The 22,136-nt window shown below is 45.4% G+C and overlaps 1 protein-coding gene across 1 annotated transcript in view; it reads right to left on the bottom strand.

Annotated features, from left to right (window-relative positions):
• Nucleotides 1–8,744: 8,744 nt before the first annotated feature.
• Hesx1 (HESX homeobox 1) overlaps nucleotides 8,745–22,136 on the bottom strand; it is a 36,814-nt gene continuing 23,422 nt past the window's right edge. The window contains 1 exon segment of the mRNA XM_052190311.1: nucleotides 8,745–8,882. Within this exon segment, the coding sequence (XP_052046271.1) occupies nucleotides 8,745–8,882 (138 nt within the window).

Genomic DNA, 22,136 nt, shown 5'->3' with positions numbered 1-22,136 from the left:
CCTAGTCAGATTTTTAAAAAAATCTTAGGTCTGGAGACCTAACTCAGCAGTTAAGAGCACTGACTGCTCTTCCAAAGGTTCTGAGTTCAATTCCCAGTAACCATATGGCAGCTTACAACCATCTGTAATGGGATCTGATGCCCTCTTCAGGTGTGTCTGAAGACAGCTACAGTGTATTCACTGTATTTAATATTAAATAAATATATGTATAATATAATAAATAATAATAAATCCTTTATAATAAAAATATTAATTATATGTAATGGATTTTGTTAGGAGTCAAATTATTCAATGAAATGTGAGAGAGGCCAGGTGGTGGTGGGGCATGCCTGTAATCCCAGCACTCTGGGAGGCAGAGGCAGGCAGATTTCTGAGTTCGAGGCCAGCCTGGTCTACAGAATGAGTTCCAGGACAGCCAGGGCTACACAGAGAAACTCTGTCTCAAAAAAACCAAATCCAAAAAGAAAAGAAAAGAAGAGAAGAGAAGAGAAACGTGAGAGAGGCCAAAGTGGTCATGGAGATAACTTGTCAGAAACTTCTTAAGCTAAGAATGACTAAATCAATAAGCTGAAACTTTATCGTTAGCGTTATGATAAAGTAGTATGTATGATTTCTGAACTAATTATGATATTAAGCCTGGCATAATGGCTTAAACTATAATTCTTCTTTTAAGGACAGAGTCTCATTTTGTAGACCTGGGTGGTGGTGTTCCCCCCCACACCACAGGTTGCGGAGGTAGGGCAGAGATGCGGGCAGCAATGAGGGACCACACCAGACCAAACAGTTCCACGTGGGGCTTTATTTAGGATGGGGCAAAGAGGCAGTGGGAGGGAGGGAGAGAGGGAGGGAAGGAGGAAGGGAGGAAGGAAGGAAGGAAGGAAGGAAGGAAGGAAGGAAGAGAGAGAGAGACAGACAGACACACACACACATATGCACGCTACCCAATTACATATGGATAATGACGTAAATTACAGGTAAAGGTAGGCCCATTGATTCTGGGTATATGGCGGCTGTCGCCTTGGCAACAGGCCTATAGGTCGCACTGTGCTTATTGTCGCCTATATGTCACAGGTCTCTGTACTAACAGGTGGCCTGTTGCTCAGTACATAGAGCAGACTGGCCCTGAACTTACAGAGATCTTCCTGGCGCTACGTCCCCAACACTGGGATCAAAGGCTTGTATCTTCATTTCAGGCTTTCCCTATAAATTTGAAATTAGCCTGAGTTACATAATGAGATCTAGGTAGGTCTGAGCTAAATGGTAAGATTATGTCTAAAAAACAAAACAAAACAAAAGCAGGGACTGAAGAGCTGGTTCAGTGGTTAAGAGCACACCCTGCTCTTGCAGAGAACCGAGGTTAGTTTCCCTGTACCCACACAGTGGCTCGCAAACATCTGTAATTCCAGTTCCAGAGGACCCACAGCCCTCTTCTGGCCTCCCAGACCCGACCAATGCACAATCCAGACCAATGCACAATCCAGACCTGACAATATACACATCCTCCGTTCAGGCCAACACACATACACATAAAATCGGATGAGTAAATCTAAAAGCAAACAAAACAGAACAAACCCACAAATGAGACACATGAAATAAAATAAATAAATCTAAAAACAAACAAGAAATAAATGAACAAACACACAAAGGATTAATCCACAATCTAAGGATTCCTTTTATCTCTTTAGACTTCAGACCTGCCTGTCAGATGCCGGGGCTGCCATCGCTGCCCAGAATCCCAGAACATTCATTCCAAAGTATGGAAGCCTAAGATCACAGGGCACACAAGCGGTGTGAACATTCCCTCCCCCAACCCTTTTTTTTTTAAAGACAAGATCTTTTTTTCATTTTTTAAAGTTTTATATGAGTACACTGTGACTATCTTCATACACACTAGCAGAAGGCATCAGATCCCATTACAGAGGGTTGTGAAGACTGAACTCATGTTTTGAACCTAAACAGTAAACAGTAGGCCTCACAGGCCATTGGCCTGCCTTTGATGCCAGCACTTGGGAGGTGGAGGCAGGTGAATCTCTGAATTGAGGCCAGCCTGGTCTACAGAGGGAGTTAGCCGGACAGCCAGGGCTACATAGAGAAACCCTGTCTCAACAAGCAAACAAAGTAGCCACTGACTGGGGGCCTTAAGGTCAGAGTGGTGATGTATTGTGTAAAGCTCTCTGCGGCTCCATCTCCGAAGCCAGCTCACGTGTGGAACGCAGCTTTCCCACAGGTTAGGCAGCACTTGATACAATGTATCATGTTTGTCTGCTTGCTTGTGTTGGAGACAGGCCCTAACTGCTTAGTCCTGTCTGACCTGGAACCTGCGGCAATCTTCCTGCCTCTGTCTTATGAGTGCTGGAATTACAGGTATGTCCCACCACATCTAGCTGATACGTACTTGTCGAATGAATGACTAACCAGGATCATTATTGAAATTCTGGGTTTTAATAACTAGAATCCAAGAATCATTAAAACAAACAAAAAATGGGGAAAAAAAACCTACTAAAGTTCTAAATAAAACTAAACAAAGTAGTAGATTTTTTTTTCCATTACTGGGGATCAAACTAAGGCCCCTCTATGTGCAGAGCAACCACTCTACCTCTGAGCCAAACTTTTGGGCCTCTTTCTGAGTTTTAAGGTCATATTTATTGCAAAGCTTTTCTTTTTCCTAGTAGACTAGTTTTCTTTGTGGTAGTGGTAAGGACTCATGACGCTAGGCAAGCTCTCTATCACTGACCTTAGTAGACTCATCTCCCATCCCACCCCGACCCCCTACCCCACCCCAAAGATCCCCTCCTCTCCCAGGGTCTTGGGATGCAGCCCGAGGTGACCTTGAGTTCCCCTTCCTTCTGTCTCTGCCCCCTGAATGCTGGGATTACAGGCATAAGGATGGACCAGCTGTCTGTTGTAGGCACTTGGAAGAAAATTTTAGATTTGTAGAAAGATTAAGAAGCTGGGAGGTAGTGGTGCATCTCTTTAATCCCAGCACTCAGGAGACAGAAGCAGGTGGATCTCTGTGAGTTTGAGGTCAGCCTGGTCTACAGAGCAAGTTCCAGGACAGCTAAGGCTACATGGGGAAACCCTGTCTGGGAAAAACAAAAACAAAAATATTAAGAAGATAGTACAGGGAGTCTCCATATTATCTGCTCTTACCTTTTTTGTTATTAACATACTACATTACAGCAGTGCATTTGTTACCAATAATATATCAGTTCTTTTTTTTCTTTTTCTTTTTTCTTTTGATTTTTCGAAACAGGGTTTCTCTGTATAGCCCTGGCTGTCCTGGAACTCACTTTGTAGACCAGGCTGGCCTTGAACTCTGAAATCCGCCTGCCTCTGCCTCCCAAGTGCTGGGATTAAAGGCATGTACCACCACTGCCCAGCAATATATCAGTTCTTATACACGACTATTAACTAAAAACGGAAGGTCATATTGTCTCTGAGACTTTTTTAAAAGATGTATTTGTTTTATATGTGTGTATACCTGTTGCTGTGTTCAGACACACCAGAAGAGGGCATCAGATCCCATTACAGATGGTTGTGAGCCACCATGTGGTTGCTGGGAATTGAACTCAGGACCTCTGGAAGAGCAGTCTGGCTCTTAGCCACTGAACCATCTCTCCAGCCCTCTCCGGGACTTTTTAAACTTAAAGAAATGTATTCATTGTGTGTGTAGTGGGGTAGGCAACTACACTACACAGCCATGGAGGAGCCAGTCAGTGCTCCCTTTTATCAGATAGATCCCAGGAACCAAACTCAGGATATCAGGCTTGGCCGCAAGAGTCCTTACCCAGTGAGCCACCTCACCCACCCAAGACTTTCTCAGTTTTCAACTAATATCCTTTCTCAATCCCAATGTTACATCTAGGATTCCTGTATTAGTTACTTTTTATTGCTATAATAATACACCATGATCAAGGCAACATACATAAAAGGCAGCTTATTTGGACTTATGGTTCCAAAGGGTTGGGGGTCCATAATTTTGGAGCTAAGGACCAACACAGGAGGAGAAGGCCAAACCCTCACCTCCTGAATCTGTGAGCACAAAGCAGAGAGCACTGGAAACAGCACCAGTCTCTGAACTCTCAAAGCCAGTGACATATGCCCTCAACAAGGCCATGCCTCCTAAGCCCGCCAAAACAACTTAGACTGGAGATCAAATAGTCAAATGCTTGAGACTATCAGAGACACCTCAATCCAAACCACCCCAATTCCACATAACATTTCGTTGCCATGTCTCAGGAAGTCTCTCAGACTTCCCTGGAAGATGGCACGCTATTTTGTATGAGTGGACTCAGGTCAGATTATAAAATGCATGATTCCTTTCTTTCTGGAATTTTCTTTTCTTTTTTTTTTCTAAATTCTTTTCTTTCTGGAATTTTCTACTTAGCATATTTACAGATGGTTGTTAGTGTGGGTACTGGGATCTGAACCTGAGTCCTCTGGAAGAAGAACCAGTGCACTTAACCACTGAGATGGCCCTTAAGCACCTCTAACCTCTGAGATAGCCCTTAAGCACCGTTAAGATTAGGTTTTTTAATTATGTGTACATTGGTGTGGAGAGTATATGTACACATGAATGCAGGTACCGGTAGAGGTCAGAGGTATCAGACGTCCCTGGAGCTGGGGTTCCAAGCCACTGTGAGCTGCATTGCAAGTTCTAAGAATGGAACGTGGTCCCCGGAGCAGCACAAAGCCTTAACCACAAAGCCAGCTCTCCAGTTACCGTGGTTTTTATTTTTAATTAATTCATTTAGGATCTGTGTATCCCAGACTGGAATTTGTTATAACTGAGGCTGACCTGGATCCCCCAGCCTCTGCCTCTAGGTGAGGGTGTCCAGCTCCACTCCCAGAGGGTCTCTGCACTCCCAAGTTAGATGCAAAGAGAAATGCTTCTCACCAGGAAGTTGGGCACACACTGGCAGCTGTACTCTGACAATTATCTTCCTTCCCAAGGCTGTGGCACAGAAGAGTCTACATTTCTTTTTCTTTTTATGTTTTTAAGATTTATTTATTTACTATATATGTAAGTACACTGTAGCTGTCTTCAGACACTCCAGAAGAGGGTGCCAGATCTTGTTGCAAATGGTTGTAAGCCACTAATTGGTTGCTGGGATTTGAACTCGGGACCTTCAAAAGAGCAGTTAGTGCTCTTAACCACTGAGCCATCTCTCCATCCCGATTGAGATTCTACATTTATACATATATGCTGCATTTTGCTTTATGTGGAACAAAAAGTAACAGCTTGCAGAAACAGAGGGGCAGTGAGCCTAATTCGTATACAAAATATCTCGGGTGCACATCTGTAACAAAATGTGCTAGAGAACAGCCTTGAGCAACCCCAGGAAGTGCCTTCTGCAGGCTGCTTCCTCTCCTCACCAAGCAACCTGGAGGCCTCGGGTGGGACAGCAGAGCTGCATCCCCGACATCCTGATGGACAGGTGGAAACCTCTGCGGTGTAGTACAGGCAGGGGTCGATACAAGTGCTCACCCTTCCTTCATTGCAGGGCTCCACTGGTCTTCAGGGCACATAAATAGATATATTTAAAGTGGAATCTGAAATTCTTCCGTCCATACTGGCTACCATTATGTAATGTCTCACAATGTTTCCCGGGGACCCTCCAGACAGTCTCATTTATTGCCTCTGTGTTGAGCTTCCAACTTTCTTCATGACTTCCAAACTGCTCTCCATAAAATCCAGCCGTCTGTGAACAGGCCACTTTCATAGTCTGTACCTACAAAACTATGCATGTGTCATCTTGAGGCCAGTGCCGAGGGTGGGTATGTGGGACCAGAGACTAACTGGATTTCTCTTTCTGAAAAGTGGCAACACTTCAAGCTCAGTTCACATAAAATCTTTCACAAAACAATTTTAAGCTCGCAGAAGTAGGATAGAAATAGTTCATGGAGTACCAAAAATAATTTTTATCCAAATTCTCCAAAGATTTACTTCTATGTAACCAGAGTGCTATTGTTGAAGCCAGAATCTTAATGCAATGTACGACATAGTTATCCATAGATTTTAGAATGTCACCATTGTTCTGGCTGTTTCAGTTAAAAAAAAAAAAAAAAAAGAAAGTAAGTAAAAAAATTTAAAAATTTAAAGTAAGCAGAGCAGTAGAGCAGTGGTGGTGATCCCAGCACCTGGGAGGCAGAATCAGGTGGGTCTCTGTGAGTTTGAGGTCAGCCTGGCTTATGAAGCAAGTTCTAGGACAGTCAGTGCTACTCAAGAGAAACCCTGTCTAGAAAACAAAACAAAACAAAACAAAACTCACCAACATAAAAAGATTAAGCTTAATAAGGAAAGACATCAGACACTGACCTTTGGTTTACAAAAGAGCGTCAGCACACACATGCACATATGGCACATACCAGACAGGCATTATCTATCTATCTATCTATCTATCTATCTATCTATCTATCTATCTATCTATCTATTCATCCATTTATGAAAACACACAAAAATATAGTATAGAATGAATTTCAATATACTTTATACCCAGTTTACTCTATTCGATCTCCACCTCCAGTTGCTGGGTATGAAGCTCAGGACTGCGGGGTAGAGATAAGCTAGGCCACCTCTATGAATGAACCACAGTTCCTCCTGACCTCTACTGCTGATGCTGCTATGATACATTTGCTCCATTCTTTTATTTGTTGTGTTTAGAGTTTGGTTTTTCAGTGTTGGAAGGATGGAACCCAGGGCCTCATACAACAGGCTAGATAAGTATTCTACCCAACCATAGGTCCTAGAATTAATGAATTCACATGCTTTCAAACACATGCCCCACCTCCTGTGTGTGTGTGTGTGTGTGTGTGTGTGTGTGTGTGTAGGTCAGAGGTAAACTCTCTGGAGTCAGTTCTTCCTTCCATCATGAAGGTCTGGGGGGATGGCAAGCACTTGTATTCACTAAACTGTCTCCAGTGCCAGCTCTCCAAGTTTTTAAGTGAGGTCACTTTCTGTTTTACAATCAAGATACCACAGTACATTTAGTTATCTGACTTTATTAGGCTGCTCCTTGCTGTGACCATTTCTCAGACTTTCTGTTTGATGACCTTGAGGGTTTTGAAGAGTGCACACTAGGTGTTTTGAGGACCATCCTCAAAGCACATTGTCTAATGTGGGCTGAAAGTTTCTGACAGGGGACCACAGCAATCTACTTCTCTCTGTGTGTATATATGTGTGAATATATGTACCTATGTACCATGAGTTCCTTAGATAATCTGAATTCTAATCTAATACCACAGGTTCATTGTAGCCTTTCGTTCTATCTTGTCATTTCTTCTTGCTTTAAGGAGAACTTTGTCTTTTATAATTCACAACACAGTCTCCCAGCACCATAACATATCTGGGAATCCACAGAGCAATGTACTAAGCCAAATCAAACACCCACAAATCATTAGAGAATCATTTCCCAGGAAGGGAAGCCCAGTGGGGAGTGCCCAGGGAATTCCCTGGTGTGATGGCATACCTCCACAAGGCAGATGACCTAAGTGAAACTTGGAGAAGTTCCCTGAAAATGGGCTCCAATGTTTCAAAGTCTGTGCCATAAGGATTCAGTATATTTTTGGAATTAGGAATTGTTACTGGTGCTGTTTTCCCCCCAAATCACAGTAAATAACGCTGCAAACGAGCAGTGGAAACAGTTTCTCTCCATCATACCTACTAACACTCTGGAATCATTTTTGCTTTTCTTTCCAGCAAATTTGAGATCTGCTGGTCTAAGGGAACCTGGTGATGACTCCATTGAATTGAAAGGTCAGGCTGTCACGAGGCCATCTTTGGATTCCCATAGCCACTGAAAGGCATTTCTTTCTTGGCTGGAGTGACTGATCCCTAATTCAAAGGGGAATTTGGTGTTTCCCACAGCAGGGGCAAGGATCATGATCTCTGGAATTAGGGACTCTTGGGTACAGCCCTAAGTATTTCCATGACTGTTGAAAATGTTAATGGAAAACTATAGCAACCCAAAATGGCAGAGCCAAGGCTGGATACATGGCTTAGCCATTAAGAGCACTGATTGCTCTTCCAGAGGATCAGATTTAACAGCTCACAACCGTGTCTAACTCCAGTTTTAGGAGATCCAATGCCCTCTTCTGGCAGTTTTGGGAACTGCATGTACATGGTACAAGATGTATATATGAGCAAAACACCCATACATTACATAATGTATGTATGTATGTATGTATGTATGTATGTATGTATGTATGTTGGAAAGCAAAACTACTGGATATTCAGAGTTTGGGGAATTGAGATTTGAGTCTGTTCATCAATTGAAGAGTTGCAACCAACTAAACTCTCTGAAGGTAAGGGAGACACTGTTGGTTTTTCTATGCAGGTCCATCTGCCTACTCCGCAGCACAGGTCACCTGTCTGCCCGCTGCAGGATGCGGTGGAGATGTGGGCCGCAACGAGATACACCAGGCCAAACAGTTCCACATGGGACTTTATTTAAGATGGGGAAAGGGGTATTGGGTGAGAAGAAGGAAGGAAAGAAAGAGGGGGGGGAACCGCTACCCAGTTATATACGGGTGATGATGTAAATTACAGGTAAAGGTGGGCCATTGAATTCTGGGTATATGGCGGCTGTTGCCTTGGCAACAGGCCTATAGTTCTAATTGTCCCCTATATGATGTCACAGGCCTCACAGGTCTCGGTACCAACATCCCTGCATTTCTTCCATTAAAAAGAAAAGGAAAAGGGAGGGGTGACCCGATGATGAAAAGGAGTGAGGGCGCTGTGTCTCTTAAACTACTTCCTGCTGTCTAGGGGTGTTGTCAATTTCAGGGTGTAGCTGACTTTCATCATCGGGGTCCACTTGGTACATGTTGGCATCAGGTACATCTGCAGACAGCGGCTCTTCCATGGGCAGCGGCTGGTAATTCTGTAACAGAAGCTGATTAATAGTTTGGTTAGAAATTTTTTGTATTTGCCGCTGGAGGAATGTAGAAACAAGATTAATTAGGCAGGGAGCAAACAATAACACCAGGAAGATGACTAGAAAAGGCGTTACAAAAGGTAGTATTTACATATAGGGTTTTCGAAAATGCCAGAACTGGAGGTCTCACGATCTCTGAAGTTCTTTATGTCTGACTGAAGCTCCTGGATTTTGTTTCTCACTATCCCGGATTGGTTGACATAGAAACAGCATTCTTCTTGGAGGAATAGGCAAAGACCACCTTCTTTAGCTGTCAGGACATCTAGGCCCCATCGGTTCTGAAGCACCATGGCTGCCAAAGAATCGATCTGCTTCTGGATAGTAAGCACAGTTTCAGTCATTCCCTGGAGATCGCTTTTAAACTGGGAAGTGAATGTATTGTATTGGGCCAGAGAAGTCATTATTCCTGCCACACCAGTACCAACACCTATGGCTATTCCTGTAGTGATCAAGAATAGCACGATCTGAACTGCTCTCTCGTGTCGAGCAGCTAACATATCTACAACTGGGATTGGCAGGGGCTCATTTCCCTGAATTACTCCCAGCTCAGGGAAAAGGAGTACCAAAGTGCAAACTCCTGACCAGCTGGCAGGTAGGTGGTGATATACCTGAGTGCCACAAGGAATTGACATGTTCTGGATTGCAGGGCATTGTGGCAGAGATGATATATCAAGGCTTACGGTTTTATTACAGTCTAGGGAGCTTAGTGTTCCTACAGGATGTGTCCCAGAGGTCTTAAAACAGTTTGCCATGTCAAAGAGAGGGACAGAGGTAAGGTATGGAGTCGTGGTGACATCGGAGTCAGGACAGCTAACAAAAGGTGAGGTAAGGTTATTTGGCAGTATCACTGGAGAAGCTGTGACAGTTTTGAGTCAATTTCTGGGGGTACACATAACCAACAATCTTTAAAGCGACCAGGCCTGGTGACATTAAGGAGCTGGTATGCTGAGGTCAAGGTTTGAAACAACAGTCGAAATGACAAGTTAGTGCCATTTATGAGGGGTGCTGTCAAAGAATCAATGACCTCAGAGGAGTGTTTAATTATCTCCTCTACTTTTCCAATATTTAGGGGTTGGGCGATTGAGATATATTTTCTCTGAATATGGATGGTAGTTATTGGGGAACTGGGCTTACCAACAACTCCTGTCTCCCACCTGGAATCCCACGGGTCTTGTATGTAGAAGAAAAGTGTCTTGCAGTGTTGATAGAAGAAATGATTGACTTGTGATCCTAGCATATGTATCTGACAAGACCAATATGGCCAGCCCCTATATTCATCTGGCCATTTTTTACAATAATCTTCTGTCTGGTCAAAGAGAAAGCAAGTATAGAGATCATAATACTTAGATGGGATAACAGATACAGGGATGATCGCGATTTGGATCGGTTCCTGGCATCCAGCTATGGAGCAGTTTCCTGACCCTATTTGGAAAGACTGCTATCTGTGGGGGTTTCTTGAACCTCGAATCTCCAGATGTAAGGACTGCCCTGGATGGAAATGAAGAACAGCAGGGGTAGGACAAGAAACCCATGTCTAATCCAATGAGGTCGAGCTCGGCTGCCGGAGTGGAGTCTCAAGTTTTGGAATTGGGGACAAGGTGGATGGTCTCGATGTCCTCCAGAGCTTAATAGAGCACAGTCCTGTTAGGGTTGACATGTATGAAGAAGAGTCATTTTTAGGTGGAGGGATGAAAGGTTTAAGGTGAGATAGATGGACCCAATGAGGAAATCCTTAGAGTTTAGCAGCTGTAGGGGTCACGAGAATCACCTTAAAAGGGCCCTGCCATTTGGGAGAGAGGGGTGAGGGCCAATGATCTGGAGGGGATAAGAGGACTTGGTCTCCAATGTTGACAGGTAGTGGACAGGAGACAGTCTGTGGCGGTGGTAGATGGTGCTCAGCAAAGTCCCATAGGAGAGAGCAGAGGTGGCAAAGCAATGGGGTGAGTAGGTGGTCTGGGAGGGGAGAGCATTTAGGTGAGAGACCAGGAGTTAAAACTGGACGTCCATACATGAGTTCAAAGGGTGAGATAAGAAGAGGTCGCTTGGGGAGAGCTCGTAGCCTGAAAGGAGCCAGAGGTAGGAGTTTTACCAGTCAAGGTGAAGTTCCTGTGACAGCTTGGCAAGAGTGGTTTTTAAAGAGCGATTAGTTCTTTCTACCTTACCTGAAGATTGAGGATGGTAGGGAATGTGAAAATGCCAAGGGATGTTTAAGGCCTTAGACAGACTCTGAGAGATCTGGGAAGTAAATTCAGGACCATTGTCTGACTGAAGGGAGGCTGGAACACCAAATCAGGGGATGATCTCTTGAAGGAGGGGATCAGAGACTGTCTGAGCCCTTTTGTTAGTGGTGGGAAAGGCTTCTACCCACCCCGAGAAGCTGTCTACCAAGACCAGGAGGTACTTGGAACGCTTGACAGTAGGCATATGGGTAAAAGTTACCAGTCAGTTCCAGGAAGGGAACCTCTAGCCTGATGGGTAGGGAAAGGGGTACTACGATATCTTGAGTTGGAATCTGACATCTGACAGATTTTACAAGAAGCAGTGATAGATTTTAAGAAATTTAAGTCTTCAGGAGTAGGCTGTAAGTGGGTCTTAATAAAAGAAGATAACGCTTAGCTGTTAGGATGAAAGAGCTGGTGAAGATAGGATAGTTTGGCCAGTGTCAGGGGGTGGAGGTAGAGATGTGGGTTGTAGTGTAAGGATGTCTTGGGGAAGATGAGATGAGTTTAGCCCCCTAAGGGCCGCAGCTCTAGTTGCCTCATCAGCTCGGTTGTTTCCCTTAGATACAATAGAGTCATCCATCTGGTGGGATCAGCAATGGACAGTCCCAATAGCTGTGAGGAGATGAGAGGCCTTTAGCAAGGCTAAAATATGGTTTGCATTAGTTACTGATCCTCCTGTTGTGGTAAGTAACCCGCGCTCTTTCCAAATAGCAGCATGGGACAGGAGGATATGGAAAGCATATTTGGAATCTGTATAGACATTGAGGGATTGTCCCTGTGCCAGTTGAAAGGGACGGGTGAGAGCTATCGGCTCAGCCTGTTGATTAGTGGTGTGTACAGGAAGGGCCTGTGCCTCTACCACCTCGGTGTCTGACACTATGGCATAGCCAGCTTTTCTAGTCCCTTCATATAGAAAGGAGCTTCCATCTGTGTACCAAGTATAAATGGCTTGAGGCAATGTGCCCTCCTGTATGTGTGAGGGATGAGGTAATAGTTGCTCTAAAGTCTCAGTGTAGGAATGAGACAGGGAGTGGTTAGTATTAGGTCGGGGAAGAAGAGTAGAAATATTAAGAGGAGAACATGATTGGAAGGTGAGTGTGGAATCCTCTATTAGCGCTACCTGGAGAGAAAGAACTCTGGAGGGAGGTAGAGTCTGCAAACCTTTGTAAGTTTGGAGCTGTGACAGGTTATGAGAAGAGAACACAGTTATAGGAGACCCCAAACTTAGTTTCTTTGATTCTCGAATAAGGAGTTCAGCAGCTGCTAAGGCACAAATACAAGGTGCCCATCCCTGGATGGTTAAATCTAGTCTTTTTGAGAAGTATGCTACAGGTGCAAAAGAAGGTCCCAGTTGATGACCTAAGACTCCAAGGGCAAATCCCTCCTTTTCAGTTACATAGAGGGAAAAAGGGCGAGTCAGGTCAGGGAGATGTAAGGCTGGGACCTTAAGGAGAACCTGTTGGAGCCTCTGAAAGGGCTTGGCAACAGATTTGAGAAGAAGTTCATGGGTGGGGCCTAACGCTGCCTCATATAAGGGTCAAGAAAGGAGGGAAAAGGAAGGAACCCAGGAGTGTAAAAAGCTAGCCATTCCTAGGAATGATAAAATCTCTTCCTTTGTAGAAGGAACAGTTAAAGACTGAATCAGATTCTTTCTATCTAAGGTAATAGCCTTGTGGGTTGGGGTAATTGTTAATCCAAAATAAGTAACCTGAGGAGTGGACAGTTGAACTTTAGAAGGTGAGACCCTGTAGCCTCGACTGGAAAGGAAATTTAGAAGAGCAGAGGTGTCTGCTTGGCTAATCTCTAGAGATGGGCTACAGACAAGGATGTCATCTACATAAAGAAGAATTTTAGATTTAGGTAGAGATAAAGAGAGTAAGTCAGAAGCTAGAGCCTGGCCAAAAGGTGTGGGCTGTCTCGGAATCCCTGAGGTAGAACAGTCCAGGTAACTTGGGTAGAAAAGTGGGTGTCAGGAGCCGTCCAGGTAAAGACAAATATGTTCTGTGACTGGGTGTCAAGAGGAACGGAGAAAAATGCATCCTTTAGATCTAGGACTGAGAAATGAGAAGTTCCTGAGGGGATAGTAGAAAGAAGTGTGTAAGGATTAGCTACGACAGGATGGAGAGGAACCACTGCGGCATTAATGCGCCTGAGGTCTTGAACCAGGCGGTAGGTACCATTAGGTTTCTTAACTGCTAGTATAGGGGTGTTGAAAGGAGAAGAAGTGGGACAAAGGAGTTTTTTCCTTAAGAGGTCAGAAATGATAGGCTTAAGTCCCCTGAGGCTCTGGAGAGAGAGAGGGTATTGAGCTTGGGTGATGTACCTGGTAGGGTCCAGTAACTGGATGACAACAGGAGAATGATGTCTAGCAACAGAGGGGTTCTGGACATCCCAAACTCCGGGTCCACCCGAGAAGCTGGTAGAGGAAATAACATGTTAGTGTTAGTAGGTTGATTGGGTAGAAGGAGAAGTAGGGGAACTGCTGGCAAGCTTGGGTTCAGGCAAGTGGGAGGAGCCTGAGATTGAAGCCCCCAACTTAACTATAAGATCTCTTCCTAATAAGGGAACGGGAGAAGTTGGCACTACGAAAAAGGAATGGGTGAAGGGTATATTTCTAAAAGTGCAGCTAAGTGGTGGGGTCTGATGAGGAAGGTAAGGCTGTCCTCCTATCCCGACTATGGGAAGACGCGAGGGTGAGGTGGGACCCCAGAACTCCACCAGGACCAAGTAAGTGGCCCCGGTATCCAGAAGGAAAGAGATGGGCCTCCCACATACCACAATAGTTACCCCGGGCTCCCTGCTAGTGATGGGCGAAGTCGGGTGGAGGGAACTCTGGCCCCTTCATTCATCCATAGCCAAGCCTAGGAGGTCAGTTGGAGGGGTTTCTGGACGGGATGACCCTCTGTTCTGCGAGACACGAGGGCAATCGATGACCCAATGTCCCTCACAATGACACCTAGGACACGGTCCTTTGGGCTTGCGGGGGTTGGGGCAAGCCTTTGCCCAGTGACCTTGTTGACCACATCTATAGCAGAGAGCTGGTGGTACCTGAGCCTTGGAAAGCCAGGGGCCCAGGGTGGTAGCTGGAGCTGGTCGGACAGCTTTTGCCAGCATGTGGTACTTTTGTCTTCAGGCTTTTTCATCTCTCCCATGGTATACCTTGAAGGCCAGCACCAAGACTTCTGCCTGTGGAGTTAGGGGCCCCCTCTCCAAGTGCCTAAGTTTAGCTCTTATGTTGGGGTAACTTTGGGGAAAGAAATAAGTCATTAAAAGTTGCTTACCAGCCGGGCAGTGGTGGCGCACGCCTGTAATCCCAGCACTTGGGAGGCAGAGGCAGGTGGATTTCTGAGTTCGAGGCCAGCCTGGTCTACAGAGTGAGTTCCAGGACAGCCAGGGCTATACAGAGAAACCCTGTCTCGGAAAAAAAAACAATAAAAAAAAAAAAAAAAAAAAAAAGTTGCTTACCTTTCGGATTCTCGGGATCTGGGTTAGTGTATTATAACAAAGCCTTCGTGAGGCGTTCTAAAAACTGAGATGGGTTTTCCTGTTTGTCCTGGACAACCTCTTGGAGTTTTTCAAAATGTACTGGCTTTAAGGATGCCTTTCTGAGACCAGCCAGAAGGCATGTAACAAACCAGTCTCTGGCTAAAATACCACCTGTGGAATTGTAATTCCACTGAGGGTCCTGGTCAGGCACTGTCTCAGATCCGATTGGATAGGTTCTGTCTGTCTGGTGAATTTCGTCTGCATGCGTTCTTGCCTCTTCCCAAACTTGCCTGTGTTCATCAGGAAGTAAATTGTTAGTAATAATCATATGAATATCATGGAAAGTCAAGCTGCAAGACTGAGTAATGTACTGAAACTCTTTAATAAAGTTAGAGGTGTTAGAAGTATAAGAACCCAGTCTACTTTCTATTTGAGAAAGTTCCCTCAAGAGAAAGGAACATGTACTCTAACGAGACCATCAATTCCAGCAACTTCCCTCAGAGGAAGGACTGGCGCTGGGTCGGGTATCCTCAGAGGAGAAGAACTTGGGGGTTTGGTTGTAGCCTTAGAATGCGTAATCGGAGGGGTAAAGGTTGGCACCAGTTTAGGGCATTTGGAGTGACCTGTAGCTGGCACAGAGGGAGAGGAGGGATCCGGGGAGGTCGGGTTGGTAGATTCTGAGACCTGGTGAGAAGGAGAGACTGAGGCTGCAGTTTGGGATTTTCCAGTCCCAAAAGACCTGGCACAGGTGGGTGATGGCTCGTCAGCAGGATCAAAAGTAGCACCATCTAGCGGACGGTGAGCAGGTTCCATGGCTAGGAGAAGCTGTGATGGGAGCAGGCAGAGCAGAGGGAGGGCTTAGAGTGGAGATAGATAAAAGCCTGAACATATAGAACTTGGTCCCATTTACCGGATTGCTGACAGTATGTATTAAGATCCCTCAAAACAATTGGATCTAGGGTGCCATTAGGTGGCCATTTGGAATTATTGTCTAACTTATATTGAGTCCAGACCTTATTACAGAGGTTTATTAGTTTTGACCGCCTCAAATTGTACATTAGTTTTAGAGACTTGAGATTTTCCAGAAGACATCCCAGTGGAGTGTCTGGAGGTACAGACGAAGACAATCTATTGTCCATCAGGTGGGTGGGAAAAAGAAGTAAAAAAAGAAAAAAGGAGTTGCTAGAAATATTTCAGTGTCCTGAAAGAAATTAGCAACAAGATGCAGCTAAGCTAAAGGGCCTAGGCTGTCACGAAGGCCTTTAGGAGCTGAGGCGTTCTTAGAACGCTAGAGGAAGTGCCCCGGCTGGGCCAGGACTTTGTCTGCAGGTGTAAAAGCCAATGGGGGATTTTAGGGTCACTTCCCGAATAGGGTGCACCCGAGGGTTAAGTGTCCTATCATGAGTGTTAGCTGGAGAGGTAAATCTTAGCTCCAGGAAAGGTTGGCCAGATCCCTTCTGCAGTTAAGATTCCCTCCAGCCAACCGAAGCACCTTACTGATAAGCCGCTGTGTGTTTGTTAAAGATGCGCAATCTGATAGCCGGGAGTGTGGAACTGTTTGGTTGGGTGGCCCAGAGACAACCCACGTGGCAAGCCGTAGCGCACAGCTCACATGATGAAGCCCCTGAGGGGGCAGCAGTGGCAGTGATAACGGCGGGGGAGGGGGATGTCTGCAGTCCTGTCCATAGCAGTTGTAGGCAGGCTCTCCTGGATAGCTCGCCAAAATGTTGGTTTTCCTACACAGGTCCGTCTGCCTACTCTGCAGCACAGGTCACCTGTCTGCTGGCTGTGGATGCGGTGGAGATGTGGGCCGCAGTGAGATACACCAGGCCAAACAGTTCCATATGGGACTTTATTTAAGATGGGGAAAGGGGTAGCGGGTGGGAAGAAGGAAAGAAAGAGAGAGGGGGGGAGAAATGTTACCCAGTTATATACGGGTGATGATGTAAATTACAGGTAAAGGTGGGTCATTGAATTCTGGGTATATGGCGGCTGTTGCCTTGGCAACAGGCCTATAGTTCTAATTGTCACCTATATGACGTCACAGGCCTCGCAGGTCTCGGTACCAACAGACACAGAATGGGGAATAGTATAAGGGAGTCAGAAATGTCGATTATATGTTAAAGAAACTATATTCTCTTTCCCTGTTATATGTATGCAATTATCCATGTTTAGTATTTTAATGTTATATAAAATTAAATAACCATTATAATTTTAATATAAGACTTGCTGAAATTGCAATCTAGTCCTTTGTAGGGTTGGGGGAGGGCTTGAAACAGGGTCTTTGAACTCACTACGTAGCTGCCTTGGATTCCCGGTGCTTCCTTTGTCTCTAAGATGCTGGGATTCCAGACTTGTATCTCCGTGCCCGGCTTTAGTTTAGACTTTAACTAACCGACTAGTCAGTGGGACAGTGACTAATTAATGTAGCTAGCAATACATACAATAATTGTTGGAATTGCTTTTTCGTTTTGGAGAGAGCTTCTCCCAAAAGATGAGAGCATCTACATTCCTGCTCTGGCTGTGTCCTATTGGGCGGAATCAGGAGCACATGGTGTGAGAGGAGGGCGTGGAAGGTGAGAGTACTCCAAGGGAAGCATTTATACTAGTTGTCAGTTTGTTGCCTCTTAGATTCTAAAATCACCCCTCCTTACCTGATGATAGGCAGAAATGAAGCTGGTCTGCTTTCCTTTGTCAGCTAGCATTATTCTGTACTTGTCAGTAGAGGGCGATAAAGAGACGTCACATGAAGAAAAGCACGCTCTTGCTGAAGCGTTCCTGCGGGCTCTTCGAGGCGTCTTCTCCAGTGCATTCTCCATCACCTCTGGGTGGCTTTTCCAGCTCCTGAAGTGGAGGCTGGTTTTGTAGTGTCCAGCTCTGCTACACACACGCAGCTTTCCCGATACCAGGTTTTACAAAAGCTGCTTCCTGCAAGGCAGAGCAGCCAGAAGTGCCGGTGGCCTGACCCTCTCCCGTTCTTCCTTTTGGGAAATCACTTGAGGGAGGAGCTTTACCAGAGCCAGGGGCTCTCAGGATAGCAATTTCTCTGTCACCGGGGGGGAAGCATGGCTGCCCTCCACAGATCCAGTCCTCTGCTCTGCCAGAGGGCTCTACTTTGGGTTGTTTTTCACAGCCCTAAGCAGGGGACAGGATAGCTTTCAGGCTCAAAATCTTCCTGTTTTATTTCCACAACCTTCTTCTTTTTGTTTTGTTTTGTTTTGTTTTTTCTTGAGACAGGGTTTCTCTGTGTAGCCCTGGCTGTCCTGGAACTCACCAGGCTGGCCTCGAACTCAGAAATCCGCCTGCCTCTGCCTCCCAAGTGCCTGGATTACAGGCGTGCGCCACCACCGTCCGGCTCCATTCACTTTGAGATCGTGTGTACAGCACACTCCGCCTCTCTGGTGAGAATGCACGTGGCAGCCCAGTTCCTCCCTGTGTGTGTGCTATCCATACACCCCTCTCCAAACAACTCACTTAGCATCTTCAGAAGCTCCTCAAAATCCCACCTCTGTCAGAGATACACTCACTCCCATCTATGAACAGTGTAGGAGTTCCCCCTGTCACTTACAACAGTCAAGGTAAGGCAGCTTCTGTCCAAGCGCATCCCAAACATATCCAAATGTGAAGGATGTAAGGGCTAATCCGGCCTGACCTGGTTTTGAGTGCTCAGGCTTTGAACAAAACTGTGTTCTCTAATAGAGAGAATCTCCTATTTACCATCGTAACGCCCATGCATAATTGGGTGTGCATGTGACTACAATCAAAGGTATTGTGGGAAGGGGTGAGGGCTTAACCTAGACTATTAACTAAAATAGAGAACCCTAGAAACTGTCCCTCATTCTCTCGAACCACCTAAAACTAAGGTCTGAGCAATAACGGAGGCCTGGATACTCCTGCTCTGTGGCTCCTGTCAGTCTTAACCGTGTATCTCTCCTTGATCTAAATTATCTCTTTGCTCAGAAGAAAATTATCTTGCTTCTTTTGCAAACCTATATGAGCCCTCATTTCCAATTCTTTAGCTAAGAGGCCAAAAGCCTGGAAATACCCAGCCCAGACTCTACCACGGGCAACAAGACAACTAGCTACACTACTACAGTAGTCCCAACCCATCTTTGGAGTTGTTTTAGCTTCCCATACGTGTATCCTAAATGTATGCTTTATCACTGAGCCGCACCCACCCTCAAGCTCCTTTTATGAGAACAGTAATCCCACCCATGAACTCTGAGAGTAGTTCCGGTGAGGAAGTAATGGTCCCAAAGGCCCCCTCTTGTCACCGTTACCATGTCAATTAGGGGCTCAACATACAAATTGGGGTGAGGGGTAACAGATATTAGATCTGTGCAGTAACATTATTTTTATTAGTGTAAAAAACAAAAGAAACAACCTTGATGTCTGAAAGGAAGGAAGGAAGGAAGGAAGGAAGGAAGGAAGGAAGGAAGGAAGAAAGAAAGTAATAGGAAAGTCATGACTGATCCTAGGAATGGCGGAGGAGGAAGTTTAGGAGGAGAAGTGGATACTCCCTTTCGTAGAGCCTTTTCTAGTCATCCTTCTGGTATTATTCACTCTCTGCCTCATTAATATTGTTTCTACATTCCTTCAACGACAAATACAAAAAAATTTCTAACCAAACAATTAATCAGTTCCTGTTACAGGATTACCAGCCGATGCCCACAGAAGAGCCACTGTCCACAGAGGAACCAGATGTGAACGTTTACCAAGTGGACCCCGATGGTGAACGCCAGCTACACCCCAAAATCAACAAGGCTCCTAGACAGCTGGAAGCAGCTTAAGAACATGACGCCCCCATTTCCCTTTTCACCATCGGCTTCCCCCTCTCCTTTATTTCTTCTCTTTATAAAAATAAGAAGGGGGGAATGTTGGTATCAGGACCACTGAAACCACACCTGGGCGACAGCACGACCTGCACACCTGTTGCCAAGGCAACAGCCACCACATTCCCAGAATCCACTTGGCTCACCTTCCACCTTTACCTGTGGCTATGTCACTCACTATCCGTGTATAAAAGGAAGACTCCTCTGATCTCGCTCTCTCTCTTCCCCCGCTTCTCTTTGTCACAGTCACCTTACCCTTCTCTCAGTAACCTTCATGTGGAACTGTTTGGCCTGGTGTGTGGTCTTTCTGGAGCTTCGAGACGATCACAACACTCTTAACCGCTGAGCCATCTCTCCAGTCCCCAGTATTAGAATTTTTCTAATCTTAGGTCTACCGTTATTATTGCTGAGGTCTATGCCCCCTCCCCCGAATAACTGTAGACATTTTGTTCCATGTCTGCAAGTTTTTTCATATTCTTGCTATAGACTGCCTGCCACTCATTGATGCAGAAAAATAACTAAACTTAGCAAGGTCATGCTGATCACATGTCCTGCTATGTTCTGCATATTCTGTATGAGATTTCTTTTTCTTTTTTCCTTTTTTTAAAAAAAACAAAACTAGACTCCCTTTTAAAAGATTTATTTTATGTATATGAGACCTATCTCAAAAAGTCACTATTATTAATAATTGTTGGGGTTCATGAGTTGGCTCACAAACCACACAAATACTGTCACTGTCTTCAGACACACCAGAAGAGGGCATCAGATCCCATCACAGATGGTTGTGAGCCACCATGTGGGTGCTGGGATTTGAACTCAGGACCTTTGGAAGAGCAGCCAGTGCTCTTAACCTCTGAGCCATCTCTCCAGCCCTGAGATTTTTTTTTTTAAAAAAAGATTTATTTATTATATGTAAGTACACTGTAGCTGTCTTCAGACACACCAGAAGAGGGCATCAGATCTCTTTAAGGATGATTGTGAGCCACCATGTGGGTGCTGGGATTTGAACTCATAACCTTTGGAAGAGCAGTCGGTGCTCTTACCCACTGAGCCATCTCTCCAGCCCCAGAGATTTCTTAATCTTAAGAAATTCCACAAAGCTTTACACAGGACCTATCAAATTAAAGGTCAATATGAACTGTTATGTCTAAAACGGGTTGAGTCAGAGCTGACCACTGGGCAGCACTCCCTGTACTTGGGTATGAGCTCACTGTGGGTTTTGTGGCTTTTTTTTTTCTTTATAAGTCGACAGAGAAAGATGCCCGTCACTGTTGCCTCGGACAATTCTGAGCGAGATCTCTGATAGATCAGTATTGAGTGTGCATTCAATAAGCCCTGAGATCAGTTGGGGGCCAACTCACGGACCCCAACAGTTACTACTAATAGTGACTTTTTGAGATACAGTCTCACGTAGCCCAGTCTTGAAGTCACCCTGTAGTTGAAGATGGCTTTGAACTTCTGATTTTCCTGCTTCCACCTGCTTCTGCCTCCTAAATACTGAGACTATAGGCTGGTGCACCACCCCAGGGCCACACGCACACCGGGCAAGCACTCTGTCAACTGCCTGTAGTTCTCTGCCTTGCCTATAACATTAACATTTTTAAAATGTTTATTCTGTTTGTATGAATGTTTTGTTCCCAAGTACTTCTGTACCCCACCTGACAGCCGCTTGGAATATTTTATTTGAGAAACGAAGGCACATTCCAGGGGCTGAGGAAATGGCTCAGGGGGTAAGGTGTCTGCAGCAAACGTGAGGGTCTCCATTGGGTTTTCAGCACCCTGGTAAAAGCCGAGTTGTAGCTTGTGTATAGAAACCCAGCGCAGAGTTGGGGCAATGGCAGGCAGAACTCCAAAGTGACCAGCCAGCCCAGCCTGATCAATGAGCTCCAATTCAGTGGAGAGCTGGTCTCAAAAGCAAGGTGGGAGGCAATTCACGAAGACCCTGGCTGTCAACTGCTGGCTTCTGTCACACACACACACACACACACACACACACACACACACACACGCGCGCGCGCGCACACACACGCGCACGCGCGCGCGCGCGAGAGAGAGCGCCTACATACACACGTCTGTACAAACGCAAGCATACGCACTCAGCACATGCATTTGCACCCACAGTATAGCACATTATAAAAGTACATCTGTGACAGGAGGCTTTGTGTGCAAGACGCATGGCTGTGTGTGGAGAGCAGTAACTATACCAAGACCATCGGTTGCTGGCTAGCAACACCTTAATTTCCTTATGTTTTACATTTTTGAATATTGAAATATATTATTTTCACAATAGCAGCTTCACTCTGAAACAGCCGTGAGGAAAGGCTGAGGAGGGAAGGGCTCTATTAACGGTTCACAGGAAAGTGAGTATAGGGCAGGTAATGGTGGCACATGCCTTTTAGTCCCAGCGTTCCAGATGCAGGGGCAGGCGGATCTCTGGTCTAACTTAGAGCGAGTTCCAGGACAGCCAGGGATATACATCTGGTTTTAGAAAACAAAACAAAACAAAAACAAACGAGAACCCAGGATAAGCTAAGGAAAGGAATGGAAAGAAAATGAGAACAGGAACCATTAAATAATCAATGATGTAATGTTTGCAGTCCCCACTGACCCCGTCCTTCTCCACCCCCTGAGCACCTGGATTACAAGCACGCACCACCACA

Source organism: Apodemus sylvaticus, chromosome 8 (genome assembly GCF_947179515.1).
Source record: "Apodemus sylvaticus chromosome 8, mApoSyl1.1, whole genome shotgun sequence".
Taxonomy (NCBI): domain Eukaryota; kingdom Metazoa; phylum Chordata; class Mammalia; order Rodentia; family Muridae; genus Apodemus; species Apodemus sylvaticus.
Note: the sequence above shows the minus strand (reverse complement) of the source record. Positions and strands in the feature narration are given on the sequence as shown.